This window comes from Pelophylax lessonae (genome assembly GCF_965119305.1).
Source record: "Pelophylax lessonae genome assembly, chromosome: 7".
Classification (NCBI taxonomy): Eukaryota; Metazoa; Chordata; class Amphibia; order Anura; family Ranidae; genus Pelophylax; species Pelophylax lessonae.
Genome location: NC_138774.1, coordinates 232,111,559 through 232,130,998, shown reverse-complemented (window position 1 = coordinate 232,130,998; position 19,440 = coordinate 232,111,559). Strand labels below are relative to the sequence as shown.

Sequence of the window (19,440 nt, the reverse complement as noted above, 5' to 3'; positions counted from 1 at the left end):
AGTTAGTAAACGCAATAACTTTTGTGCAAACCAATCAAAATACGCTTATTGCGATTTTTTTTTTACCAAAAATATGTAGTAGAAAACAAATTGGCCTAAAATTATAAAAAATTTTGATTTTTAAATTTTTTTGGGGGGGAATTTCATATAAAAAAAATGTGAAAAATATTGTTATTTTTTCAAAATTGTCGCTCTTTTTTTGTTTATAGCGCATAAAGTAAAAATTGCACAGGTAATCAAATACCACCAAAAGAAAGCTCTATTTATGGGAAAAAAAGGACATAAATTTCGTTTGGGTACGGCGTTGCATGACCGCGCAATTGTCAGTTAAAGTCGCACAGTGCCGAATCGTAAAAAGTGGCCCAGACGTAAGACAGCAAAATCCTCTGGTGGTAAAGTGGTTAAGAAGCGGCGATTTTGGACATGTTAAGGTAGCAAGATTTGAAAAGTGATTGGAAGTTGTTGGGCAACTAGGAAATAGTTGGTGAGAAGAAATCTCTCTCTACTGATGGCAGGGGCAACATGGTTGAGTTAACCCTTCCCCACTCAATCCAAATCTAGAAAAAAATGTTTTTTAAATAATTTGTAGAAAAGACAAGTTTACCCTTTAAAAGGCAGTGTGATGCTTCGACAGCTGGGGGCATTCACTTAAAGGCTTGCATTTACCTAAAAGCCATTCAGGATAACCCAGCACATGGGAATCTATTACAAATGTATCCAACTTGCGTTCTTCTCTGGGATGCTTGTACTAACAATGATACAAAAAGAGAATTTTTCTTTCTAAAAAATCATTTATTTGCAAAACAATTGGCATAAAAAGAATAATAAATATAGTTATACCTATTTACAGCATTTGCATAAGTTAGAAAAAAAGCTATACAAGACACCTGGCAGACAGACAGACATACAGTGTGAGCCAAAGACAGTGAATAGTTGACTACCAGATCCAAGATTGGGCACTGAAAGAAGGCTTCAGAAAGAACTGCCTCTAAAGCAACCAATCCGATTCTTTCTTTAAAATTAATGGGAGTGTCTGGCTGCTAATGGTAACAGACCATTGTTCTTTCTGGCACTTTCATAAGATGTCTATGGGCAGCTTTTTATAGTCTCAAGGACTACAAGACATGTAATAGAGAACGGGGCTCAGTATTTTTTCATGTACAGCTCCTACATGTCCTCCACATTGCATCAAGGCCAGTTACCCCTTTTTTCACACACAAGCATATTATGTACAAAGACCATCTTCTCGCATAACAGGGGTAACATGTGCTGCTGAAAAATTCGATGACCTTCTACAGATCTCAGAAGGACTGACCTGGCCCCGCCTGACCCACAGCAAGAACCAGAATGTGTAATAAACTAAGGCACTTGTACAGTTCCACTGAGGTAGGCAGTGCACTGCTGGGCTAAGAGCAAAGGTTTCTGTGTAACGCAGAGGCAGTTGGCATTACTCTTATTACCAATTCAGGAGCAAAGAACTCCTCCAAAAGGAGTTCAAGTCCAATTTTCCAAAACTGCAGATCTTCTGAACACATGGAAGCATTGACTATTCCCTAAAAGCAGAACATGGGCCTGGAATTCCGAATGACACATCCAACAGTCTCCACCAAGGTGGTCACTTCAGAAAAGTTATTAAAGGTCTGTTACTTTGTTCTCCACCAGTGCTGAGATCTGCTGCAGACGGTATGCCAGTTGCATCTTCTGCCCATTGGGATCCTCCTCTAGAGCTGTGCTAATCTGTGGGGAAGAAAAGACAAAACATGTTAAGGAGGAACTTCAGTCCCATTTAGTTTTGGTCAACCCACCCCCTTTGGGACCACCATCTTTGCTAGTCTGGTGAGCGTGCAGATGTCCCATACTTGGGCCCTGGCAGAGCCCAGTGGGACATCTGCGCATCTTGGGGTTTTTTCCACATATGCACATACACATTAAGTGTTGGGTCTTCCATACCAGTGCCATCTTGCGCATGTGCGGGAAAACCCACACGTGCACAGATATGCTGCAGGGGCCCACAGCCCTGTGGCACATCTGAACACATGCCGAAATCCAGAGGGGCAAACATCATTCTCACCTAGGCAACACGAAAATACTATAAAGTTAAAAAGAAATTATCCATATGTGAGAGAGGAAAGCAGGGAAATAAGTTTTGACGTAGGGTGAAGAAGGTTAGCTTTAAAATGTAGTGTAGTGTAATTTTTCTCTTGACCAGAATTCTTTTAAGTGCCACATCCCTTAGAAATATGAAAATTGGAAAATTCCCCTAGATTGGGACTTTTTAGGCACAGAAACTACATTTATAATGAATAATACAATTTTTTATTGAACATATACCAAAATTTAAAAGTTTTTTTGCAAGCAATAATCAAAATCACACGATCAGACCATGTATTACAGAAACCAAAACCCTCAGGTTTTGGTTTCTGTAATACATGGTCTGATCGTGTGATTTTGATTATTGCTTGCAAAAAAAGCTTTAAAATGTACATCTTGGGCAAAATTATACAGAAAAATATTTGTTGATCAGCCATAAATCTTGTAAGGTTCTAAATGCCAGTTTGAGACAACAAGTTGTCAGTCCTGCCTAGTTCTGCTCTGCTAGACCACAGAACTCCACCTATAGCCCCGTACACACGTACTGATCGTCGGCCGAACGATCGGCCGTCTTTTGTCCGGTGCTGTCCTGTCGGTTGAAAAGTGCAAAAGACTGCACACGAATTTTGTCGGCCAACAACAGCCGACTGCAGAAGTGATGGTTAACTTTCCTTGTCTTTTTTCTTTTCTGAGCATGCCCAGTCTTGCAAATCTGCTGTCTGTTGGTCGAAATCTGTACTGACTGGCGAACAATCGGCCGTTCTGGTGTTGGCCAACAAAAATTTTAATGCTTGCACGACAGATTCTGTTCGGCCGAAAATGCGCTGTCGGCAGCATCATACTAACAAGCCTACAATCGGCCGATCGGTCGTCGGCCGAATCTTTACGGCCGACAATCGGTACGTGTGTACGGGCCTTATCCTGGTTCCTCTCCACAGTCTTAAATTGATTTCTTTCCCAACAAAACATCCCTATCACCTGGGTTGTCCCTATAATGAAAAACCCCTTCATTGTCACCAAATCCATAATGGTCAGCACACCATATTGTTAGAACAAGCTAACAGCCCTATTCAAAAAAAAAAAAGCTCGCCTTCACCTTCCCCCTCCCCCCCCCCTCCCCCCCAAATGAAAGACAATAAGCCATGTTGATAGTCATTTATAATCATACTGCTTATGTTCACAAATTGAGGACTACCAGGGATCCCAACACAGGCTACATATGGTTTAGATGACCATTGGGAAAATTAAAATTAGGTTTAGCTTGCCCAAAGTTCAACATGCCTACTTTACTGTCAGCTCATATCATGTTGGTGGTCGCATGCTGTCCCTGTGTATGCACTGTATGTGAGGTTGTAAGCTCCTTAAAGTATCTACTAAAGGCATATTTATTTTTTTTCATTTTGGATAGAGTAAGGGAGGGTTAAAGGCCCTGTAAGGTTTGTTGCCACTGGGTGTCCCATAGGGTTGCAACCTTTTCTTCAAGTCAAACCCGAACACTTTCGCTGAGCACAGAAAATGTTACATTGAAAACTATACATATATTTTGTGATTAAATAACATGTCTAATCATATAAAGTTAATCACAAGTGTCCCCCTTTACATCAGAGTTCCCCTTTTACAACTGAATATGCAGAGTTCCCCCTTTAGACCTGAATCCGCAGAGTTCCCTTACACTGTAAGGGTAGACTTTGCAGACGTAAGGGAGAACCCTGGGAACTCTGATATAAGGGATGCTCTGGTGTAAGGAGAGGGAACTGGGGAAATGGGGAAACACTGCAGCCTCTGGTGTAAAGGGGAACTGGTTGACCTTAATGTACTCACTCAGAGGCAGCAGAGAGAAGGGGGGACTTCAGTCACAGACAGGAATGGATGGTGAGCTCACTCATCCCAGTCAGCACCTCTCATCCAGACGTATCTGCGGCTGCTGGGCTTCAAATTTCCTACCCCCACTTTCCTTTTCTGAGGCACAGCCCTGTGGATTGAGCATGGGTAGACACAGAGGGGTAGGGGTGGGAGGAAGAGGAGCAGATCGAGCCCTCTCTCCTCTCAGTGTGGGGGGCGGGGGTAACTGTTAGTGCTGGCTTTGGGCAGTGTAAAAGACACTTTTGGCTTAGACTACTGCAGCCAGCAACCCTGCTGGGAAGCCATAGTTTGGCCTGAATCATGTCTCCGGGTTTCAGGCAGTCTGAAGCCTAGAGGAATGATTCAAATCCCGGACAGGTGGAAACGCTAGTGTCCCACTGATGAGATTTCCCTTCACTTCCTGCCTCAACAGGAAGTGAGAGGAACCCCATGGCAGGTGCTGGGTAGGGGGGGAGGGAGACCAGAGAACATCCATTCACTGATCTCCCTGACCTAGTAAAATCCCGCAAGCGGCAGGGATTATATTACTTCTGGGTTCAGCTGTCAGTTTCCCATGCCACTGTGGCTGGGAAAAGAGCGCAATCTGTACTTCATTAGCTTCAGTGAAGGGCAGGTGAAATATTAGAGGCCTAATAAACCCTTGATGTCTCAATAACCTTTCACAACAAAACTAACGTGTAGGGGACCTTTGGGCCTCTATGCGATATATATAGCTTGTGAGGAAAAAAAAGTTACAGCCAAGCACTTAACACCCAACCCACTATATTGTCAAAAGTATTGGGACGCCTGCCTTTACACGCACACAAACTTTAACGGCACCCCAGTCTTAGTCCGTAGGTTTTAATACTGACCCTTTAAAGCTATAACTGTTTCAACTCTTCTGGGAAGGCTGTCCACAAGGTTTAGGAGTGTGTCTATGGGAATGTTTGACCATTCTTCCAGAAGCACTTTTAAGATTTGCCATACTGAGTATCTATTTTCTCAACGCAGTCTCTTGTATATTTTACCCCTCCCACCAAAAAGAAAAAAAAAATGGGTAATACACTGTGTTTGGGTTCTCTAAATTTAACGTTTGTATATTCTTTAATGAAAAATTTACACTTGAACTGTTGCACTAATATCGTGTGACATAATGTATCATGTTTGGGGATTTTACCTAATCTTAAGGCCTAAAATGCTTTTTTTTTTTTTAAACATACAGTATGTGCAAAGAAAAGTGCCAAAACGGCTTTGACAGCCCAAAAGGATTAATGACTAGAGAAACCAGCAATACATATAAATCACTGACCTGATCATAGTACTTGTTGATATAGTTGTAGAGTTCTTGCAGGGCGACCAGGGAGCTGAGATCTTCGGCATGAATCTGGAAGGAGAAAGGAGTTAGACTGGCAATAAACAGCAAACACTAATACATAACAAATGATGAGGAAAAACTCAAAAAAGTATAGCTAAAAACCACTGGCAAATTAAGTATTTGAAATGCACTTCCATACATTTTTTTTTTTTTTTATTGACCTATGATGTGCCTTCAGACTGGCTCAAAATTTTTGATAAGTCTAGGAGAGTCCCTTCACTAGTATAGCCCCCTCCTTTCTTGCACATAGCCCATAGTGTCTAATCTAGTTATTTTCTGTGCTGGCCCAGCTCCCACATACCCTGTGCAGCTGCCGGGGTAGGAGCAAAAGGTTTCTGTTGGGGCTGCTGACATCCAAGATGGCAGCGCCCAGCAACAGTCTTTTGGCTCTTGGAGGTCTACATAAGGGATGTTTTTCTGGTAAATAACATAAATCATATCAAATAAATTACCTTAAAGCTCAACGCCCCCCCCCCCCCCAATTCCTCTCCTTCACAGTTTTGACATATTTGGGCTGGTCACTTCCTCTCCGGGGGGCTGATGATGTGTCACTTTATGCATTATTGCACGGTTATTGAGGGCCACCATAGTGACTACCTCTCAGGGGATGGGATCGGTCTGTGATGTCCCCCCCACAATAGGTGGGTTCATGATGCCCCCCATAGTGGACAGGTCCGTGACTCTCTTCATAGCAGACAGTTTCGTACCCCCCCCCCCAAGGGACAGGACCTTGACACAAGCTCAGGGGAGGGGTTCATGATGCCTACTCAGGGGATGGGCCCATGATGCTCCTCCCGGGTATGGATTCATAACACCTGGCACTAGTGTTGAGCGAACACGGACTGTATTATTCGGGTCCGTACCGGATAATTGGATTTTTGTTACCCGGACCCGAAAACTTTACTGTATGTTCGGGTTTAAAATCCGTGTTTGGTAATTTTATTTCCTGTTTTGTATGTAATGGCGGGCTTTCAGCAACCAATCAACAAGCGTTTAACTGGTGTGCGCCATCACAGCCATGCCTACTAATGTATTAGGAGCTGTGATTGGCCAGCTGAAGCATGTGACCCAGGTCTTTATAAGCTCGAGAGACACAGCGCGGTGCGTCAGTCTGCAGTAGTGTAGGGAGAGAGCACACATCATAACGGTGCTGGCTGCTGCTGATTAGGGACAGACAGGGAAAAACAACATTGTGCTGAAAAGAATGTAGGGACAGGTCGGAGTGTAGGCAGGGAAAGATATTTGAGCATTTTAGGGACAGGCTGGAGAGAGTAGGCAGGGAGAGATTAGGAGACACAGGACAGAACAATCGTCCGTTAGCGATCTACATCGATTTTGCTGTGTGGGGGGTGGTGCAGTGAACAATCTTTTTGCCCTCACTTGAGCCCACTGAGGAGGAGGAGGAGGGAGAAACAAATATATTTTTATCAGTCTGTTGTGTGCAGCGTTCAGCTATATTTTACTACAGATTGCTGTTCTAATCTGCTATTTAAAAATTACAAATTTAAAGGGGAATTAAAGGGGAATTGCCATGCTCTTAACTACATTTTGCTGCCATTTGCAGCACTCTAGCCCTTTCCATTGGTTTTTTAGAGCCATTTTAGTGCCTGAAAGTTCGGGTCCCCATTGACTTCAATGGGGTTCAGTGTCAGGGTAAAGTTCGAAACAGTCCGGGACATGGACCCGGACTTTTTTTTCAAGTTCGGCCGAACTCGCCGAACACGGACATCCAGGTGTCCGCTCAACTCTACCTGGCACTCATTGTTCTGGATTGATTTTTACTGGGCATAATTTAACCTGAACACCTGAGGACCTCCTGTGGCAAAAAACGTTTACTGCAGGGAAAAGCATCAGAGAAGAGGTGGATATTGTAGCAGAAGATGCTTTTTAATTTTAAGCACCACCTGGCGAAATCTTTTATTTTTAAAAATGTCACCTGGAGTTAAACTTTGCCAGCCAAACATGCATGTCCACATGGAATTTGGGAAAGCAGTTTTTACTTTTTTACAAAAGTGGGACTGAATACATGATTATAGCTTTCCAGGGAAAAGCTCTACCATCAGTGATCAGGATTGTGCTACTTACCCCTGACAGCTCAGTGAGAGAGGAATTCATTTCTTGGTAACTGGCAGGAGTTGCTTGCCGAATGTCAGCATAGTACCTAATAGAGAGACAATACAGACCACACAATGACAGGCTTTCTCATATCAATGGACTACCCCACATTCATACAACAATACATACAGAAGAGCAGTAGCCTACAAAGTGAAGAGACCATAGAAAATAAATCAATATGGTACCCGCATAAGAACTGACCCCATTCTTCCCTTCAGTCTTGCACAGTTGTGCCGGCTCCTTTGCTGTACTGCAATTGCTCATCCCGATTTCACTGCATACTGAGAGCTACTCACAATGTGCATTAGAAGCTGCAGCAAGTCTGATGAAGTCCACTTTTTTCCTGGCTGAACGATGTCCAGACATCATCTAGCCCTTTCCCCTCCAGCCTGGCTTCCCCCTGTTGAATCAGTTACTTCTCACTTTTTCCTATCCACTGTCAATAGAACAGGAAGAAACCCTCCCTATGCAGCAAACAACAGCTATAAAAAGGCCAGGCAGAGGTGCTGGCCCTTATTATCCATCTTATCCAATAAATAAAAACATTTTAAGGTGGAGTTCCACTTAACTGACACCATTCTAATTGCTCTAGTACGCCATAATAAAGACAATGCGTCATTCAGGACTCCACATCTTGCCTGTCCAGAGGCAGTTTCCATAAGAATTTCTAAATGGTGGGAAATATGCAGACCTCCTTCTCAAATGACTAAGTTCTGGTGTTTCAAGTGAAGAGTAATTTTTAATGTGCGGCATACAAAGACAATTTTGCAATTCCAAGCTTTTGGCACAATTTAGAGGAAGGCTATTTTCTGTACCGGAATGACTGTGCCCTGTGCACAAAGCCAGCTCCAATGAAGACAATTCGACCAGCTTGGTGCGGAAGAGCTCAGATGTCCCGCACAAAGACCTGACTTCAACCCCACTGAATACCTATGGGATGAATTGGAATGCAGGCCAGGACTTCTCATTCAAACATCTGTACCTGACCTCACAAGTGCTTGGATGAAAAGGTACAAATTCCCACAGGCACTTTAGAATCTTATTGAAGGTCTTCCAAGAATGGTGGAGGCTGCTATAGTAGCAAAGATGGGGGGGGGGGGGGGGGGCAATTCTGTATCTATTTCCATGGCTTTGGGATGGAATGTCCAATAATCTCAAAGAGGTTTTCCAGCCATCTAATCTACAGTGCCTTAAAAAAGTATTCATACCCCTTGAAGTTTTTCACATTTTGTCATGTTACAACCAAAACCGTAAATGTATTTTATTGGGATTTTATGTGACAGACCAACACAAAGTGGCAGGAAAATGATAAACGGTTTTCAAATTTTCTTTACAGATAAATATCTGAAAAGTGTGGTGTGCATTTGTATTCAGCCCCCTTTACTCTGATAATCCTAACTAAGATCTAGTGGAATCAATTGCCTTCAGAAGTCACCTAATTAGAAATTAGAGTCCACCAGTATAAAACCAGCTGTTATGTGAAGCCCTCAGAGGTTTGTTAGAGAACCTTAGTGAACAAACAGCATCATGAAGACCAATGAACACTCCAGACAGGTCAGGGATAAAGTTGTGAAGTTTAAAGCAGGGTCGGGTTATAAAAAAAATATCCCAAGCTTTGAACATCTCACGGAGCACTGTTCAATCCTTGACCTGAAAATGGAAAGAGTATGGCACAACTGGAAACTGGCTGTCCATCTAAACTGACAGGCCGGGAAAGAAGAGCATTAATCAGAGAAGTAGCAAAGAGGCCCATGGTAATTCTGGAGGAGCTGCAGAGATCAACAGCTCAGGTGGGAGAATCTGTCCACAGGACAACTATTAGTCATGCACTCCACAAATCTGGCCTTTATAAAATCTGGAAGAGTGGCAAGAAGAAAGCCATTGTTGAAAGAAAGCCGTAAGAAGCCCTGTTTAGTTTGTGAGAAGTCATGTGGGGGGACACAGCAAACATGTGGAAGAAGGTGCTCTGGTCAGAGGAGACCAAAATCAAGCTTTCTGGCCTAAAAGCAAAATGCTATGTGTGGCGGAAAACTAACACTGCACACCCTGAACACACCATCCCCACCGTAAAACATGGTGGTGGCCGCATCATCATCATGTTGTGGGAATGCTTTTCTTCTGCAGGGACAGGGATGCTGGTCAGAGTTGATGGGAAGATGGATGAAGCCAAATACAGAGCAATCTTAGAAGAAAACCTGTTTGAGTCTGCAAATGACTTGAGAATGGGGCATAGGTTCACCTTCTAGCAGGACAACGGCCCTATACACAGAGCCAGAGCTACAATAGAATGGTTTAGATCAAAGCATTTTCATGTGTTATAATGGCCCAGTTAAAGACCTAAATCAAATTGAGAACCTGTGGCAAGACTTGAAAAATGCTGTTCACAGAGGCTCTCAATCCAATCAGACAGAGCCTTAAAAATAGATTTCACTCTCTAGATGTGCAAAGCTGGTAGAGACATCCCCCAAAAGACTTGCAGCTGTAATTGCAGCCAATTCTACAAAGGATTGACTCGGGGGGCTGAATACAAATGCACACCACATTTTTCTGAAATATTTATGTGTAAATGTCTACTACATAAAATCCCAATAAAACACATTTACGTTTTGGTTGTAATATGACAAAATGTGGAATATTTCAAGGGGTATGAATACTTTTTCAAAGCAATGTATTTTTGATGTAGAGACCTATGGATTTACCTTTGTTCATAAGTAGAGCCTGACAACATTTTAATAATATCAAAATAATATACAGTGTGGTGGATAGACACTTACTTCTCAACCATTTGCTTGTACCGTGGGATTTCACGTGCATAAAGCAGTTTATTAACCGGAGAGTCCTAAATTGGAAGAAATACAAATTAATAAAAGTTCTTATAAGCCCCTAAGACTTTTCCCTTTTACTTTTCCATACTCACTCTGCCCACTTTGTGCTCGGAGATGGTACAGGAGTCTATGAAGGTCTGAGCAATGACTGTAAGGATGGAGTCTACGTTTTCAGACACCTCAATATCGAAGACCATTTGAGGATTCTTCAGTATGAGGACCCAGAATCTCTGCATTAGACTGCAGCCAAACAGACAAACAGATTTAGGTAAACACCATGGGGATAACAAATTGGAAATTGGAGGGTCTGAGGAGCAAACAAAACACACACCTGTGTGTCTTCCAGATGTGGACTGTCTCTGCATCCTCAATCTCATGCTTCTCTGCCATGTCATCTAGGAAATCAAAGATATATTTGATGGCGATTGGTACGGGCCGGTTCACCCCCAACATGGCTTGGAATGTGTCATCCACAAACTTTTGGAGAGTCCCCTATAAGAAAAAAAAGATTTAGGTTCATCTTCTGCTTGTCACAAAGACCGTGAAATCATTTACAAGGAGCCAACAGAAACAGTAGGGTGGTTGGCCATGCAGGTTGGAGAACTCTCCACCACTTGTGAGGGCAGAGCCTTCATAAAAAGAGAAGTTGGCTCAACTGAGAAGTTACAGCAACAGAAAGGGGATGAAGAGATTAAAAGTGTCAATGGCCATCGCTATTGGTGCCACTTATCTCAACCTTGAACAAAAGGAGAGTGGGGTAGGTTTTACTAACATGACAGATTGAAAGTTCCCCTGAAAGTTGCTGGTGTGACCACCTCCTCAAAACCTAGCCTCCCAAAAAGGCCAGATTGGGCACCTGTTATCTCAGGACTATAGTAACAGTTGCAATGACCATTGCTATTGGTGCCACTTATCTCAACCATTAACAAAAGGTACTAGGGTAGGTTTTTCCAACCTGACAAACTAGCGTTCCCCTGAAAGTAACTGGAGTGATCAGCTCCTCAATACCTAGCCTCAAAAAAAGGCACCTGTCATCTATATTAAGCATGGCAATGGCCATCCCTATGGGTGCCACTTATCCCAACTATGAACAAGAGAGACTGGGGTAGTTTTTCAAACCCGACAGATTGAGTACCTGGTTGGTTTGGCCAGCTCAACACCTAGCACCTCAAGACTTAGCCCCAAAAAAGGCCAGACTGGGCACCTGTCATCTATATTAAGCATGACAATGGCCATCCCTATGGGTGCCACTTATCCCAACTATGAACAAGAGAGACTGGGGTAGTTTTTCAAACCCAACAGATTGAGTACCTGGTTGGTTTGGCCAGCTCAACACCTAGCACCTCAAGACTTAGCCCCAAAAAAGGCCAGACTGGGCACCTGTCATCTATATTAAGCATGACAATGGCCATCCCTATGGGTGCCACTTATCCCAACTATGAACAAGAGAGACTGGGGTAGTTTTTCAAACCCAACAGATTGAGTACCTGGTTGGTTTGGCCAGCTCAACACCTAGCACCTCAAGACTTACCCCCAAAAAGGCCAGATTGGGCACCTGTCATCTCATGACTAGTAGGGAAATCAATTTGTGGAGGTTGGATTCCCTTTAGTGGATTGAATATTGCCAATGAACATATGGGTTCAACTAGATGTAGATCAGTGGACTGCTCTCGAGAGATAGTTTATTGTTTGTAATGTCCATTTAAAACCAGCATATTTTTAGGAGGCAAGGGTTTCCCTAATCAGGGCTCAAGCAACACAGAAACTAGGGGGATCTTGATGTATAAGAGAATGAATTTCTGGGGATTTATATTAAAAGCACCAGTAGCACAAGTAGAAGAAAAAAAGCTCTCAAAAGTCTCCAGGAATTCATAACCTATATCTGTGCAGATCTCCAAAGTTTCAGCATTGCATCAAAATGCTTTGGCTTTTGACGCAACAAACCATTTGTGGACCAATAAATAGTTTGGTGCTTGCCGCTTTCGCACCCTTGGATCTTATGACTATGGACAGGAGCTTATTTTTTTAAACCCCTGGATCTAATGACTATTATGGGCAATATTCCATTCCACTCACCTTCATAGAGAGTAAACGTGTCAGGTAGATCTCAGGAATGGCTTTGGCACGCTCTCTCTCTCGCAAACTGCTGCGCCTCCTGCACGGTTCTGGCTCTTCCATGGACTTCACCAGGTGCCACATTCTAATGCCACCTTCTTCTCCATCTTCCAACATTGGGGTTTCTGTTACAGACACAGGTGGCACAGTCACCAAAGTTCAGAGAATAGGACAAGTCAAGAAGTACAGTATGAGTAATGGAGTTGTGTTCTTCTCTCTGCAGTACCAGAGACAGGTGCTCTTGGACTGTACCAGACGGTTTACTTGCCACAGAGCTACCAACAACAGTTTAAAACTGACATCTGGACTAAAATAAAAATGATCTAATTATAAAAGTCATGTATATTCTTATTTGAATATTGATGACCTTTCTGTATTTCTTCTAGATATGTACATGAAAAAAATTCTGCGCTTTGCCTCCTTGTGCAGGAGCTTCCTGTAATAAAGACCAGTTACTGCTGCTCTCCCTGCTTGTGCAGGGTGACTGGTCTTGTATCCACCCCCTCCACCCCCTCCTCCCCCTCCTGGAGTGACCTGTCTTGTCTCCATCCCCTCCTGTAGCTTTCTGCAGGAAACCTGTAGTGCATAGATGTGCACAGACTATTGCATTAGGGTGTGCACCCACAGGGCCGTTGCTACCAGACTATCACTAGGGGAACTAGGCAGCTGCCTAGGGCATACCAATGTCCCTCACACACTGCACCGACGTTCCGCATACTGCTGCAGGATTGGATGATGTTAACTGAAGATGAAGACCCCGCTGAAGAAGTCGCTGACGCAACGCGTACGGGGGAGGAGCCTGCTCGTCACTACGTTGATTCCCTGAGGCTACAGGCAATGGTTTTGATGCGCTGTAAGTTGGCACTGCTTTGAAGTACCTTTTATGTGAGTGTATTTTCATCTGTCTTTGCAAGAATAAATAACCTATTAGAAACAGAGAGCATTAGATTTTCTTTTCTTTCCACACCAAATCCCTTACATACTTGGAGGGTGTTTGGAGGCGGTGATAGGAAGGGACATCAGGCGGCTGTGATTATCCCAAAGTGTGTTTGACTCTCAGGAGTCTGATTTCAAGGTGAGCTGCTAATCTTACACCACTCACTAGGAGCACTTGGATTGAAGCATGCAGCACCTTTGATCACATTCACAGATGAAGATTTTTATTCACCTTTGATTACTTTGATATTCACTGTGAATTGGGACTATTAATAGTATTTTCACTTGATGTCACAGTTGATTTATGGGTTTTGATAGTATTCATTTTTGATATTATGTATACTGATTGATTTATTCACTTGGCGCAGCAATAATATCTATGAAGATGAAGACATCCCCTGTAAACTTCAGCTAATCCATGAATAAGATTTATCCAGCCAATGAAGTGCCACGCAAGCCTCCTGGGCTCCACACTGCATTAAGGGGGAAGGGGGCAGGGTGTGCAACTAGCTGATCTTGTTGGGTGCAAAATAGTCTAGCAACGGCCCTGTGCACCCCAAAGCTAAAACACAAGTAGTAATTAACATGATGGTAATTTTAAGAATAAATTGCTCTGAATTCAAAAATAATTTTCAGATATAATCATAAAATAATTATCAATGATAATCACAAAAATAAAAGGATTAATGGCCAGAAAAGAAACACAGACTCCCTTACAACGGTGGTCATTGGAGACATGCCTCCTTAAATTGGTGGTCAATTAGAAGAATGCCACCCCTACAGATAGCTAAAAAGAAGTGGATTGCCATTGACTCTACCAATCAATGTTGGTCTCAGAACTATGTAGGCACTATCAGATGGAAGGTCACTCTACTACCGCTCAAGGGACCCCCTAGCAATCTCTGGAGGAACCCAATGGATTCCACAGAACTCTGGCTGAGAATGGTTGCTGTAGAAGGCAGACCTGTTGGTGTGACTTACTGCACAAGCTATGTTTAGCTGGTCACCACTGTTTTTTTAGGGTGGCATCTAGGTTTGCAAATGCATTCAGTGCACACAGAGTGGATTTATCTCCTTTGTGGCCGTTGAAGAACATTTAATGAAAATGTTTGTGCCTAGGGTTCACTATTCATCAATTTATTAAAAGCTGATTACTGATCGCCATCCTTACTGCTGAAATGGTCAACTGTGGTGGCAGTACTAAGCTACTGTCACTGAGGCCTTATTATCAGAGAAAGCATCAGGAATGGGAGTCTTGCCCGAAGGAGGTTTAAAGTCACACTATGAAGGTAAGGTAATAAAAAAACCATGGGAAGTCGAACACCTTGGGGGGTCACACACTCACTTTCTCCACTCAGGAAACTGTTGTTTGGCGTTTCACATTGGTTATTGTGTAACCGTGGAATCAAAGCCACAGTTGCAAGATCAGGAACCTGTTTAGAGAGGAACATAGGTGTAAGACTGAGACACGACCATCACTAATAAGGACAAAGACATACACTAGACCCACACCTCACCTTATAATGATGCAGAGTATTTATTCTCTTCCACTGGTCCTGAACTTGTGACGTCAGGTCCTCATCAGATAGGGTCAAATGGCCAGCTTGACCAGCACGCCACTCTGTGGAAAAAGCACAGGTCAACACATTTTTCTCAGTAAAGATTGAGGTTACCTTTGCTGACCTCTTTCTGAAAATGCTAGCTGCCTGGCTGCAATGCTTACCATACCTTGACCTCAATATTGTTGACTAATGTTCCCTAAAGCTGAACTCTGGGCAGATATAAGAAAAAAATGAGTGCAGGTTTGTACTCCTTAAATACATTTTTTTTTTTTTAATGCAAGCAGTGTATGTACCTAAATATGACTTGGTATCAGCCTCTACTGTACAGCAGAGCTCAGACTTGGGAGGAGCAGCACAAGGAAAAGAATCAGTTGAGCTACAAGTTCTTATGTACCAACAAGGGACATACTGATAGGAAAAAGCTAGAAGAGTGACATCAGGTGAGCTCATCAGTCTGTTGGTTCTCATTTTACTATCCAGTTAAGGAAGGGGAGGGGGTGTGGGCAAGACCTGTAAGTATGACTTAACTGTAGCAGAAAGAAAATGAGGTCAGGGACAGGGCTGTGTGACAGATCTGTGTAAATCTCAGGACTGGATAAATAGAAATGGTAATCTTTTTACAGGCAAATATGAAATATGCTCCCATGGACTTCAATATTGAGTTGGCCCAACCTTTGCAGCTATAACAGCTTCAACTCTTCTGGGAAGGCTGTCCACAAGGTTTAGGAGTGTGTCTATGGGAATGCTTGACCATTCTTCCAGAAGCACATTTGTGAGGTCAGGCACTGATGTTGGACGAAAAGGCCTGGCTCGCAGTCTCCACTCTAATTCATCTCAAAGGTGGTCTATTGGGTTGAGGTCAGGACTCTGTGCAGGCCAGTCAAGTTCCTCCACCCCAAACTCGCTTATCCATGTCTTTATGGACCTTGCTTTGTACACTGGTCCTAATTTTTTGGTGGAGGGGGGATTATGGTGTGGGGTTGTTCTTCAGGGGTTGGGCTCGGCCCCTTAGTTCCAGTGAAGGGAACTCTTAAGGTGTCAGCATACCAAGACATTTTGGACAATTTCATGCTCCCAACTCTGTGGGAACAGTTTGGGGATGTCCCCTTCCTGTTTCAACATGACTGCACACCAGTGCACAAAGCAAGGTCCATAAAGACATGGATGAGTGAATTTGGGGCGGAGGAACATGACTGGCCTGCACAGAGTCCTGACCTCAATCCGACAAAACACCTTTGGGATGAATTAGAGAGGAGACTGCGAGCCAGGCCTTTCTGTCCAAAATCAGTGACTGACCTCACAAATGTGCTTCTGCAAGTATCGTCAAACACTCCCATAGACACTCCTAAACCTTGTGGACAGCCTTCCCAGAAGAGTTGAAGCTGTTATAGCTGGAAAGGGTGGGCCAACTCAATATTGAACCCTACAGACTAAGACTGGGATGCCATTAAAGTTCATGTGCGGGTAAGGCAGACGTCCCAATTCTTCTGACAAAATAGTGGAAGTATTTAATTCAATGCTTGTAACTCAGCTTTAAAGGTATCTTAATTGTCCTTACCTAGATCAAGTGTATGTGCAGCAGGCCGATGGGAGAAAGGTGTTCCTTTGTAAACGTGATTTAGGATCTTCCCTTTCACTTGAGTGATGGTGTCAGTGTCCAGCACTCTGACTGGTACCCTCTGCACTTCCATTCCATTCTTCACTATAACAGTGAGGGTCATCGACCGGTACTCAATGTCCTCCCGTAGGAGACGTCCATCATTCAGAGTGCGCTTTGCCTTCCCCGTTACAGCATCCACTGGGCCCTTATCCACCTGGTATTTTATGGCACTGTACAGCATGTATAGGGGCTCTGCTGCCGCCTCCTGCATTGAAATAAACATAAGCAAATATGTCAGATATACAGGGAGGGAGTTCATATGAACATCTTCTGTATTGACCAAAGACCGAGAACTGTTGGAAGATAAGTTAAATGGATGTGGCCAGTTAGGTTAGATGAGGCAAGTTAATGCGGCCAGTTAAAGTAGGCAGGTTAAATAAATGTGGCCAGTTCAGCTAGGTGAGGTAAATGAATGTGGCCAGTTAAGGTAGGCAAGTTAACTGGATGTGACCAGTTAAGGTAGGCAAGTTAACTGGATGTGGCCAGTTAAGGTAGGCAAGTTAACTGGATGTGGCCAGTTAAGGTAGGCAAGTTAACTGGATGTGGCCAGTTAAGATAGGCAAGTTAAATGAATGTAGCCAGTTAAGGTAGGCAAGTTAAATGGATGTGACCAAGTAAGGTAGGCAAGTTAAATGGATGTGACCAGTTAAGGTAGGCAAGTTAAATGTGTGTGGCCAGTTAAGGTAGGCAAAATAATTAGATGTGGGCAGTTAAGGTAGGCAAGTTAAATGGATGTGGCCAGTTAAGGTAGGCAAGTTAAATGGATGTGGCCAGTTAAGGTAGGCAAGTGAAATGGATGTGGCCAGTTAAGGTAGGCAAGTGAAATGGATGTGGCCAGTTAGGTTAGATGAGGCAAGTTAATGCGGCCAGTTAAAGTAGGCAGGTTAAATAAATGTGACCAGTTAAGCTAGGTGAGGTAAATGAATGTGGCCAGTTAAGGTAGGCAAGTTAACTGGATGTGGCCAGTTAAGGTAGGCAAGTTAACTGGATGTGGCCAGTTAAGGTAGGCAAGTTAACTGGATGTGGCCAGTTAAGGTAGGCAAGTTAAGTGGATGTGACCAGTTAAGGTAGGCAAGTTAAATGGATGTGACCAGTAAAGGTAGGCAAGTTAAATGGACGTGACCAGTTAAGGAAGGCAAGTTAAAAGGATGTGGCCAGTTAAGGTAGGCAAGGTAAATGGATGTGGCCAGTTAAGGTAGGCAAGTTAAATGGATGTGACCAAGTAAGGTAGGCAAGTTAAATGGATGTGACCAGTTAAGGTAGGCAAGTTAAATGTGTGTGGCCAGTTAAGGTAGGCAAAATAATTAGATGTGGGCAGTTAAGGTAGGCAAGTTAAATGGATGTGGCCAGTTAAGGTAGGCAAGTTAAATGGATGTGGCCAGTTAAGGTAGGCAAGTGAAATGGATGTGGCCAGTTAAGGTAGGCAAGTGAAATGGATGTGGCCAGTTAGGTTAGATGAGGCAAGTTAATGCGGCCAGTTAAAGTAGGCAGGTTAAATAAATGTGACCAGTTAAGCTAGGTGAGGTAAATGAATGTGGCCAGTTAAGGTAGGCAAGTTAACTGGATGTGGCCAGTTAAGGTAGGCAAGTTAACTGGATGTGGCCAGTTAAGGTAGGCAAGTTAACTGGATGTGGCCAGTTAAGGTAGGCAAGTTAAGTGGATGTGACCAGTTAAGGTAGGCAAGTTAAATGGATGTGACCAGTAAAGGTAGGCAAGTTAAATGGACGTGACCAGTTAAGGAAGGCAAGTTAAAAGGATGTGGCCAGTTAAGGTAGGCAAGGTAAATGGATGTGGCCAGTTACCAGACACTGACCCAAAAAAATAATTCTATCTATAGGAGGTAGAGTTCTGATTAGCATTTCCTGTATTAAACTGTTGGAAGGTTCTCAAGTTAAATGGATAGGGCCAGCTAAAGTAGGCAAGCGCAATGGTTGTGGCCAGTTAAGGTATATGAGGCAAATGAAAGCGGCCAGTTAAGGTAGATGAGGCAAATTAATGTGGCCAGTTAAGGTAGGCAAGTTAAAAGCGTGTAGCAAGTTTCCAGACACTGACTCAATGGAAGGAGTGTTAGATCTACAGGGAGGGGGTGCTGAAGAACATCTCCTGTATCAACCAAAGACCTAATGCTGTTGGAAGGTAGGTAAGTTAAATGGCTGTGGTCACTTAAGGTGGGATAGATAAATGGATGTGGCCAGTTAAGGTAGGTAAGGTAAATAGATGTGACCAGTTAAGGTGGGATAGATAAATGGATGTGGCCAGTTAAGGTAGGTAAGGTAAATGGATGTGACCAGTTAAGGTAGGTAAGGTAAATGGATGTGACCAGTTAAGGTAGGTAAGGTAAATGGATGTGACCAGTTAAGGTAGGTAAGGTAAATAGATGTGGCCAGTTAAGGTAGGTAAGGTAAATGGATGTGGCCAGTTAAGGTAGGTAAGGTAAATAGATGTGGGCAGTTAAGGTAGGTAAGGTAAATGGATGTGACCAGTTAAGGTAGGTAAGGTAAATGGATGTGGCCAGTTAAGGTAGGTAAGGTAAATGGATGTGGCCAGTTAAGGTAGGTAAGGTAAATAGATGTGGGCAGTTAAGGTAGGTAAGGTAAATAGATGTGGCCAGTTAAGGTAGGTAAGGTAAATGGAGGTGGTCAGTTAAGGTAGGTAAGGTAAATAGATGTGGGCAGTTAAGGTAGGTAAGGTAAATAGATGTGGGCAGTTAAGATAGATAAGTTAAATGGATGTGGCCAGTTAAGGTAGGTAAGGTAAATGGAGGTGGTCAGTTAAGGTAGGTAAAGTAAATAGATGTGGTCAGTTAAGATAGGTAAAGTAAATAGATGTGGCCAGTTAAGATAGGCAAGGTAAATGGATGTGGCCAGTTAAGGTAGGCAAGGTAAATGGATGTGGCCAGTTAAGATAGGCAAGGTTAAT

General features: G+C 43.3%; 1 protein-coding gene across 1 annotated transcript in view; it reads right to left on the bottom strand.

Moving 5' to 3' along the window:
• Positions 1-1,156: 1,156 nt before the first annotated feature.
• Positions 1,157-19,440, bottom strand: part of PLXNB3 (plexin B3) — a 206,644-nt gene continuing 188,360 nt past the window's right edge. Inside the window, exons 26-35 of the mRNA XM_082264425.1 lie at positions 16,420-16,726; positions 14,817-14,920; positions 14,645-14,732; positions 12,325-12,488; positions 10,580-10,740; positions 10,341-10,488; positions 10,198-10,262; positions 7,394-7,469; positions 5,243-5,317; positions 1,157-1,737 (exon numbers count right to left, since the gene is read on the bottom strand). Of these exons, the coding sequence (XP_082120551.1) occupies positions 1,633-1,737; positions 5,243-5,317; positions 7,394-7,469; positions 10,198-10,262; positions 10,341-10,488; positions 10,580-10,740; positions 12,325-12,488; positions 14,645-14,732; positions 14,817-14,920; positions 16,420-16,726 (1,293 nt within the window). The 3' untranslated portion in view covers positions 1,157-1,632. The remainder of the gene's footprint in view (positions 1,738-5,242; positions 5,318-7,393; positions 7,470-10,197; positions 10,263-10,340; positions 10,489-10,579; positions 10,741-12,324; positions 12,489-14,644; positions 14,733-14,816; positions 14,921-16,419; positions 16,727-19,440) is intronic.